Here is a 10,452-nt window from a genome sequence, read left to right on the forward strand (position 1 = left end):
AGGGTTTCAATAACCCAACTTCATGAAACAGCGAACAAAATAGAGAAGATTTCGAACAAAGTAGTTTGAGGGTTTTCAGTCATCCTAGTTACAACCAAATGCAACCTATTCCAACTATTCAATTTTTTCAAGCTGACCGAGCGTTTTTACCCCTATAAGAACTACCTCTAAATAAACTGACTAACTACGGCGGGAACTCATTTGCCTACCACGATTGGATAAATTATTTCAGGCTACAAACGACTGGAATATTATTAATAGTAACATTCATCGGAGGACCTACTTTTAGGACTCTGTATCAGGGAAAGCAAAGTTTTTCATCAAAGCGTACTCGTTTAACCCTGCTTTCTGAAAATTTGCACAAATGGATCTTCAAAATCGTTTTGGTCAAGAAACAATTAGTTAAAAACGTATAAAAAGTAAATTATTACTTCTCAAATGTATCAAAAGCAAAAGTCGTGACGCTTTGCTCCTGGAATGCATTGATTACGGTTTCGGCAAAAACCTGCATAACAGCAACGTGAAATCTTTTAGAAGTGGCTGAAAATACGAGCAAAATCTTTGAACGGCTGCAAGGGACACTTTTTCCTGGGAATGTCTGCAAATAAATTAAATGGACTTTATACTTACGATTAGTCAAATTTTTTTATCGGTAAAAATCAAAACGCCAAAATTGGGTCTGACAATTGTATGACAAAAAAACTGAGCTAGTTTTGCAAAAAACGCTTCAATTGATCGCAGGGCCACTTTTTTTCTATTGACCTGAACTGGCAACAGTTGAAAAAAAAGCTTGCTGGACAACATAAAACATGCTTAAATAGTCTGAGTTCCCAACGTTCACGAAGCAATTACACTTCAGAGAGATGATGTCAACAATGTAAAAAAAGTTCACCAAATTATCTGTTCATGACCCATCTCGAATTGCAAACCAGTACAGTACCGTGGAGGATTTATGGAGAATTCACTGCTTCAGAAAAAGTAACGATGAATGATTGCCAAATGTTTGGGTTAAACAGTTGCAGTTGGTTCTAATTTTGTTCGTCAGTAATGGTAAATTTTTTGATACTTATGCTCTCAATGTAATGACCCCGTCATCCATTCTACTTTTATGCTTGACCACATTGCAGACTTTTTAGATATCCATAATCAGAAACCGCCTATACGCCGTTACAAATTATAGATGTAAGCCATAAGATGCTGGCTGCAAAACTGGACAAGATCTCGATTTTGGCATTTACCAAAAAAGTGGACAACTATTCCCAATCCGCAGTGTTTATAAAACACCGATCATGAACATACCTCCAGCAGAAATGGCTCATCTGAATGAAATATGTCAAACTTTTTTCAAAATTTGAACACATTAAATTATGCAACATTGCTAGCGGAAAAATTGAAGAGCTGTTGGCTTAAAAGGTGCTTGTGTGCGTACCCATTCAGGTTATCGCAAAATGATTGCCGCACTACATATATGAACTCGATTAGGCTAGACAACCGCAGAGAGTATCGTCAAACCATAGCTCCCGCCCGAATGATCTAAGTGTGCAGCAGATAAACTTCGGGTTTTGCAGTCCAAGTTACAAAAAAATAAACTCATTATGTTGAGCAACCATTGGATTTCTTGGTTCAGTAGTTCTAAAAAAGATGAAGAACTTGGACTAGAAAGAGCAGAAATTGATATACTCACTAGGAACAATTTAGCGCAATTCTATTCCTCTAAAATACAATAACACCAAGGGGAACGGTATGAAATTGCTATACCGTCAAAAATTCAACACAACGGCATTACTACATAGCACTTAATCAGGTAAAGACACTAAATTGACAGCTAGCTAAGGACATTGATCTACGAGTTTTGTACGAAGCTATCTTCGTTAATAACCTCCACAAGAAAACCCTCACGAAATTGATATTCACCACAGCAAATGGTACAAAACCAAGCTAAACCAACAAAAAATAGAAGAGTAGCCAAAACCGCGTCTCTTTTCAAATGGCAATCACTGAACAACAATCTGCTGACAGGTCTGGATCTACTTGCTTATCTATAATGTTGTCTACTGTGTTTCTGCAAATGTTATATTAATCTTCTTTCTGATAATGAAGGGATGGTGATGCAAGTTATTTTTTGTGAAGAAACTGGACCAGTCCTGTGTTTTCAGTATCAATCAGTACGAATACACACGTTAAACAATTGCTGCCACATATTCCCCAGTCTGCGAGATATCTGCATTGCAAAGGTACCCCTTGAATAACAAAAGTTCGATTGCTCTGGCCTGTAAGGCAGTTTTGAACAGCTTTTAAATGGATGATTACATCGACTTAGTACCGACCTATGACAAAGTACAATCGGCTTTAGCAGAGACTAGGTAATCTTTAAAACTTGTTGGGTTTCGATTCATTAAGTTCTTATCGAAAAGTTGCTAACCATTTTTCGATCCACTTGGAATTTTAGCACCATGCCTACTCGATTGAAGCTTAATACCATGCCCAAAATTGGAAATAAGGATTAAAGTGGTTTGATCAGATACCAGGTGATCAAAAACTTAAGCTACAGAAATTCCTCGATTCTTTCCTCACATTGGATATAATAATTTTGCCAAAGACCTTTTATTCTAAATCCCAGCCCTAACTGATGGAACTTGGAAATACACGCATTTACAGACGCATCACTGATTGAAATGGTCGGAGTGTTTTTTCTTGTAAATGCATAATGCCAACAAGACAGTTAGTGAAAGTCGTTTTTTGATTGGCAACCGCAAAAACGAACCTATTAAACAGCCAAGTGTACCTAAACTTAAATCAGTAGCTGCGACAATTGAAAAAACGTTTTTTTTTCTATTTGCTTTCTTGTAGCCTAATTTCAACCGACCAGCTGTTTTACACATCTGGACAGACAGTCAACCGGTACTTGACTAGATAAAATCAACGAAAAAGCAAGAAAAAACGTTTGTTGGTAATAGATTAACTGAAATCTCATGGATGGAACATCAACCGTCATCAAATTTCTACTAGTCTGAATTCTACAGATCATGGACTTGGCGGTCTAGAGCACATAAGAATTAAACGAGAATTGGCTCGCACCTCATGGGTTCTTGAAACAACCAAAGAAATTGTGGGATGATAATGATACGTTGCAACAGCTGTGGTGGCTGCGTTTTTTGTAGGAAAAACAAGGACACAATACTGTCTTTGAATGAGCTAATTTTTAATATTGAATGGTTTATTCATGGGACAAGCTAATTAAGTTATAGTTATGAGTTTTGTTTCTAAGCTAAAAGACATGTTCCTCAGTTCAAAACCGATCTAAGCCGAACCACAGCTGACAAAATTTGAAATCAGCGTGCTACAACACGGACATTGAAAAAACTAAACTTAATAATATCAAAATTTTTCAGGCTCTATCATTTCTCAATCTCATCGAAAATTTAGAAAAAAAAAATAAAATTGTCTTTTAAAGCAATTTGATTCAGCTCAAACCCAATTTAGATCAAAAGTCTGTACTAAGAGCTCGAAGTTGACTGGAGTTTGCACCTTGTATCGGAATGATGCAAGATTTCTGATAATTCTGGACTCAAAAGATGCGATAACAAAACAGTACATTCTACGCGCACACAAAACTTCATGCATCAAGGCTCAGAATCTGTTTAGAATCTGCCCAGAAGCTTTCATACAGCAGCGCTACTTCGTAATTGGAGTGAGACTAGCACCACCCAGCTCACGTTTTAAACGTTTGATTTGCTTGATGCACAAAACCTTCAGATATTTCCTTCGTCATTACAGGAGTTGATTTCCTTGGACCATTCTTCATTGAAAATGGAAAACAAATGGACAAATTCTATGCTATCATCTACAACTGTCTTACAAAAAGAGCAGCTCTACTCTTGCCAAGATATAAAAACTGATACCTTTCTCATTGCACTCGCTCGTTTTACAACAAGAAGAGGTACACTTAATTTTTTACACAGTGACAAAGAAAACAATTCTGTAGGAGCTATCATTGATTTCAAGAAACGCCTCAAACGTTTCGTTCAAAATGAAATGAAGCCTTGAAAGGAAATTGAAACCACAAAAATGAAATCGAAACCATTGATGTCGTTTGGAAGTTCAAACCAATATATTTCCCACATTTCGGAGGTGCACCAGAGTGAATAATTCAGATGCACGATCATGATTTTTCTTGGTTCTAAACAATTTACGCCAGATTTTTTCAAAACTACTCAAGAAATAAAATTGATGTTGAACCCCGGAACTCACAAAAGTTGCTGATATCACAGACAATGAAGACCCCCTCACCCGAATCTGTTTTCTTAAAATTAACGTCCCTTCAGCAACCTACCACCCGGAACATTTGATAATCTAATACCATATCTCGCGACTATTACAAAATGAGTAACTACCAGCTCTGTCTCGCAGAACATGCGCCACAAAAAGAGGATGTAGTCTGGATCTTGAAAGAGCTGACGCCGTGAGGAATATGGCCTTAGGGACGTGTCACAGGCAGAACACCCTGGACGAGATGGGACCACTCGAGTGCTCACCGTAAGGACCACGGCGCACGAAACCTTTGATCGCACGGCTAGCGCACTAGCACATGTTTTTTCGCGAAACTCAAAAATCTCCTTGACTTGAGCTACAGTCGTGGCCCGGTTGCATGATGCTTAAGGAATTTTTTCACACTTTCCAAAATCATCCAAAAAGTGAAAATGCATTCTGAAAGTCAATCTGATTTGGAACACGCCAACTTGAAAGTTGAGTTCACAATCTTGACACTTGTTTGATAAGAAAAATCCTAACATCATCAATCCAATATACACAATTGGCAGCTGGCATCGCTCAAACGAAATTAATTCCTAAGCTTTACTTACAGCAGGCTTACTTTAATTTGCTTCTTTCTTACTGTACTGCTCATTCTTCTTTTCATCACTAGGTTATTAACTCATACAATGTTTTGTAACCTTATCATATGTTTTCCCGACAAAGTAGGCCAAATTAGCTACTCAAACTGCAGGTGTCTGAAATGCAGCCATAGCCAAAGAACACCTTTGATCATTTTTTCATTGGGGCACTTAGCATAGTGGTAAGGCGTTCACTTTAGAATCGTCAGATCGTGTAATCGATCCCATGCCATGGGAATGCTAGTGTGTGAGGACGAGCTCTCACTTGACCTCTAGCTTCAGGTCTACCACAACCTGACCAAATTTGGCTGCAAAAGTGGTACCTCGTGAAAGTTCTAGACGCGCAAAAACGGCCTTGAGTCGCAAAAAAGAGCTTCGCTCAACAAAATAACACAGTCTGGAATGTGGGGAAATAATACAAACGGACTATCCTCGACAGGACTGTTAAGGCCTACTGATAGCTCCTCTGCGATTCGCAGGAACTACAATTATTATTAATATTTTTCTGAAAATGGTCTCGTTCTGGAATGATCTGAAAATTTTGAGCCTTAAAAATACAAGAAGTCGTCTTTAGCTTAAATTAAACTGATAAACGTTGAAAAAATAAAGAGATTGAAACTTTTTTTTACGAAACTTTGAAATTTCTTTTCGATTGATATCAGATAATCGCAATTTTATTTCATTTTGCTAAATATCTTTTAATTTAAACTTCGCAAAAATCATTTTAATGTATAGTCGGCAGTTTTATCAAAAATATCTGTGGCGAAACATTTTTTTGTTGACGAATACTCTTGTTTGTAACATGAAACATTTGCTAGTTCTCAAAAATAATTTGAATAGTTGTTTTAAAAAATAGTTTAAAACAATAGTATTGCTTCCTCGATCTGGACGCCATATGTTGTTTGTTGATCCGACCGCCCCTTTGGAACCGTTAAAAGATGTCCAAGTATGGCGAAATTGCTATTCAACATCATAAGAAAAGCCTCTCATAAACATTTTGAACCTCATCTGTTGCATTTGCGAGGGAAGAATGGCGCTCCGATAAAAAGTTTCCTTTGTTTTCGAGTGCAAACGAGACTTCTCAAAAGTAGCAAGTAACGATATTTTTGGTTTGGTCTTATTTTTTCGTTTTAAAATCGATAAAGATTGGAATTAGGGTAAAACTATCCCGTTAATTTTTTTAAAATGGAAAGCCCATAAATTTTTCACGTGTTTATTACACAAGCAACGCTTGTGTTATAGTATGAACTATCTTTTTTTTCCAACCTAAGTCGCAAATATTCTTGCGACGCAAATATTGTTGCGATAAAATGTTTTCATTTTGAAAGTGTTCATTTTGATCAGTAACCAGCTATTAAGTAACCAATGCTAAGGATATTAACTCAGACCATTATTGTTCCGACTTTCGTAACGAAAGTTACGGAATATTTGCGCTCAGGGGAGCCATTTTTGACGGGATTTTCAAAATATTGTTCTAAAGGTATTGTTGCCCTGAGCTTAAGCCTGGAAAAATATTTCACCTGTGATCATTTTTCGTTAAGTTATGGGGGTTTTAAAATTGCCATTTTGGCCAGTTTGGGACAATTAACGCGCGATATATTTCGCGCTATAAACGCGTAAGCGGCGATTTAACCCGTCTTAGAAATCGTTCCAAATTGGTTGAAGGTGGGGGATTATTCTCACATTGTGAAATTTTCGAATTGTAAGAAAAATTCATTTTATTTTTTTTACACTTAATTTTTTCATGTTATTACTGCTCTTGAGACAGCTCTATAAATTGAAGCATATCAGTTTCTTTTTCAAATTGAATGGTACTGCTAATGCCTCTTAATTGGTGTGCGTCACTTAAGAAATTTTGTAGACTCAAAGTTTTTCTAGTAGCGTTATGGGTCATATTTTGCTTGTGTATGCGTTCTAAGATGTTCTCTAGTTTTTTCATCATATCACGCACAAAAACGGCACAGAATTGAAACGAATAATATTCATAATAATAATAATGAATTTATTCGAAACATTCTGTGCTACTTGCACAGCAACTGGCTAATTTTGTAGTTCCGACCATTGAAAATGGGGAGGAACTTTGGGCGTGTTTAAGTTTATTTTCCACGCAAAATCAGGTACCACAAATAATCATCGGACTGGGTTGAGTAATATATATCATATCAAAGCCCTTACAGTCGTGATTTGAACGACAATATAAAATTTCAGCTGTTTTTCTTACAGTGTCGAGAAAAACTGGTTTGAAATTTTTTATTTTTGTTCTTATCTCGAGCGAATAAAGCGAGCGAGCAGTCTTATTTTAACTGATTAATTAAGCTTAATTTAAAAAGTAAGGAACTTAGTTTTACTTGAGTAGCGTTTGTTTAAATTGAGTATTTTAGCGCCTTTTTGGAATCAAAATTTCAAAAAACTTTGATTTGTTTATCAGTTTGCTTACTTTACAATGACTGTCGAATATACCTAATCTCCAGTTTTTTTGTTCAGCTCCTTTAATCACACCACGCCGAAAATAAAACGACAATAATTTGAATAAAAAACTTTGTTGTAATTTGTAAGACTATGGTCAGAACATTCTGTGCTACTTGCACAGTAACCGGCTATCCTTGTTTAAATGGTGATCAAGCAATTTAATCAAGCAGAAGTATGAAAATGACTGCATGAAAGTGACTTCTGAAGTTATAAAAATTCAATTTTGAAGCTGTATTGGAAAGGACTTGAAGCTATGTTGGAGACTTTTCATCTGAAGCTCGTTTATAAAATTCGTTTATCTAATGGAGAGCAAATAACGCTCTCTAATAATGAATAGGGAAATGGTGCAAAATTGAGGTGGACTTTAAGTTGACCAAAAAAACTACGTGTTTTAAATGTCTTTCTACCGGTTTTGTGATTTGGGAGATTTCAGAATAAAATTATTTGGCGAACCAATTAACAAACCGCCATTTAAGCACGCAAAAATCATAGAACCGCCTCTGCCCAAAATGTTGTTTAATAACTTACAAGTTCTAAATTATTTAAATAAACTATATTTGAATTTTCCGTTCTAACTCAACATTTTTTTTGAACAGATTGTTCCTGATTACCAACGCAACGCCAGTGGCAATAAACGGATGCAGAACAAAATTCCGAAGAGCTACCAACCTGCTTTTAGCTCTACTTCCAAAACTTCAACTGGAAGAACTGAAGTCGCTGATTACAGTCCATTTATGACTGCAAAGGTAAATATCATGGACCCTAATCATAGACTGAACCATGGATGGCTCTCGCTGCTATATCTCTGAATTAGCTATTACTTTTCTTGGCGACTAAACCCGGGACATAAAACAGTTTTCAATCGCAGCGCAGACCATTTTTGTTTAAAAAGTGCAGCTAAAATCTTAATTCGTGTAACGGAGTTCAAAACTTCAGTATCAAGTACCAATAGAGATTTATGCTGGTAATTTATATGCAAAGGTTTTTACTGAAGAAAATATTTTGACCTTCACACGATTTTTCATTGATTGACTAGGTTTGAGGAAGATAATTCAACGTATAGTATCAACCAGCAACGTCTTGATTGATGATCGTACGAATTTGACCGAAATTGGAAGTTGTGCAGAACCAATCTGAATCATAAATGTTCAGTTTAAACTGTTGGTCAGTTTTTCTGAGAGTAATTTTAAGTTTGTGGTGGTAAATTTATTTTGCTTCATTTTTACAGCCTGATTACTACACTTCTGGTCGGCAAGGGATATCACCCGAGCCAAATCAACCAACTGGTTTCATGTGTATGCATCCTAACTCACAGAATCACTTATACCAGGTTTCTAATTCGTCCAAGACTAGAACCAAGCGCCGTCCTTCCACTAAACAAACGAGCACTGGCTACGAGAATTCCTCGTCTCGCAACCCTGGATCTCAAGGGTTCATGACTCATGAATCCAATGCCGGCTCAAGATACTACAACAGTAGATCGCACGTTAATGTAGCGCCTGGTAATGTCCAGTACAGAAACTACTCCTTATTTGGAGATGATCAAACTTTGAGTGCCGGTGGCGATGAACAAAGATTTGTTCAAGCATCGATGTCATTAAACATGCAGCCAATGCTTAATCCTGAAGAGGACAACTCCATGTTTAGTATCCAGCAGCAACAGGACGGATGGTTGTCTGGATTTGACCGAAACTGGACGGTTGTTCAGAACCAGCCTGAGCCAGAGATGTCATTCGCCGAAACTCCAGGAACCCCGGATGTTCTTCAACCACAAGGAATGAGCAGCGAGTTTCAGTTGGATTTCAACTCGATGTTTCAGTTTCCACTGAACGAAGCAGCCAGGGCATTCCCTGGTGACATCAACTTTGAAGGCCACACTTATTCGCAACTACCTTCCGCGCCTGGAGGCAATACCTTCTTCTCGCCGACTACGTCCAACACATACGAGTTGTTTTCGCCCGTCTCTGTTCCGACCAGTTTGTTGACACGTGAGGGAGGAGGAAGTGGCGCTTTGTCCGACTGGAGTTTCTCAAGCGAGGCTCTAACTGATTCAGAGGTATCGTCGGCAGGTTCGCCGAACAAGATGAGAGACATTGATGTTGTCCATGGCCTGAGATCCAAGTTGCAGTTTGGAAGTGTGGGTTCTTGTGATGCTACTACAGACTCGAATGAGCCGATTCAAACGTACGCTCCGTTTGCATTGTTTCCGAGTTCAAGCCAAGACCCTAATACTGGTGGCCAACCTCCGAATCAAAATTAAGCCAACCTCCGAATCAAAATTAAGAAAAAAACAAGTTCACCGGGATTGACTTAATTGCATGTTACATGTTTGTTCTTCTTAATTGCAGTGAAAAACAGTGCTTTTGTTACGGATTTGTTGCAATAGTGACTAGTTTGCTAGTTCATGTTAGCTATTGATGTTTCATCGTTAGGTTTTTATCAAGAGTAAGAGTCAATGAACGAAGTGAATAATCAAATTTTAAAGAGAATACAGGAACTGCCAAAAAATCATTTGTCTATCTGATCATTTGAGCTCAAAAGCACTTAAAAACTGATTATTACTAGTTGATTATTTTTATTTGACTATAAGCTACATGAGATATAATCTCTACGTTTAAAATAGTTTCAAATTGTGTTAAGTTTTCTGTATTTTGTTTGAGTTTCCTTGTTTTTTCTCTTCGTTGCAGTATAAATTGCTATATTTCTTTGGAAATGCCTGAAATGTATCTCTAAAACTTCCGGATGCTACTTAAGAGTTGTTAAAACTTTGAAAGTGTTGCTTTAATTTAATCTTTGTTGCTAACATCTTTAAGAGCAGGTTGTCAACAAACTTTTAATTTACCCAGACTTTACTTCAGAGCCTTGCCAAAAAACGCAGTAGGCATAAAAAAAGCTTGGATTTAAATTTTCTACGAAGGCGATACAAAACAGACATTTGATTGATTTTTTTTTAAATATAACGGAGTAGCGCAAACTCAAACAAAGAAAAAAGAAATATCCAGTAGCAGTGCATGTAGAAAAAAGGAAAGGCTCCAACTCTAGTCAGAGGAGAATCTAGTGTTTTCTCGAGGGGGCAGTACTTCAAAAAGTT

The 10,452-nt window shown here is 37.1% G+C and overlaps 1 protein-coding gene across 1 annotated transcript in view; it reads left to right on the forward strand.

Annotated features, from left to right (window-relative positions):
- Positions 1–9,873, forward strand: part of LOC134848630 (uncharacterized) — a 244,181-nt gene extending 234,308 nt beyond the window's left edge. The window contains exons 14-15 of the mRNA XM_063866148.1: positions 7,958–8,107; positions 8,590–9,873. Coding sequence (XP_063722218.1) covers positions 7,958–8,107; positions 8,590–9,621 — 1,182 coding nt within the window. The 3' untranslated portion in view covers positions 9,622–9,873. The remainder of the gene's footprint in view (positions 1–7,957; positions 8,108–8,589) is intronic.
- The last annotated feature ends 579 nt before the right edge of the window (positions 9,874–10,452 follow it).

The sequence above is a fragment of the Symsagittifera roscoffensis genome, chromosome 6 (genome assembly GCF_963678635.1).
Source record: "Symsagittifera roscoffensis chromosome 6, txSymRosc1.1, whole genome shotgun sequence".
NCBI lineage: Eukaryota > Metazoa > Xenacoelomorpha > Acoela > Convolutidae > Symsagittifera > Symsagittifera roscoffensis.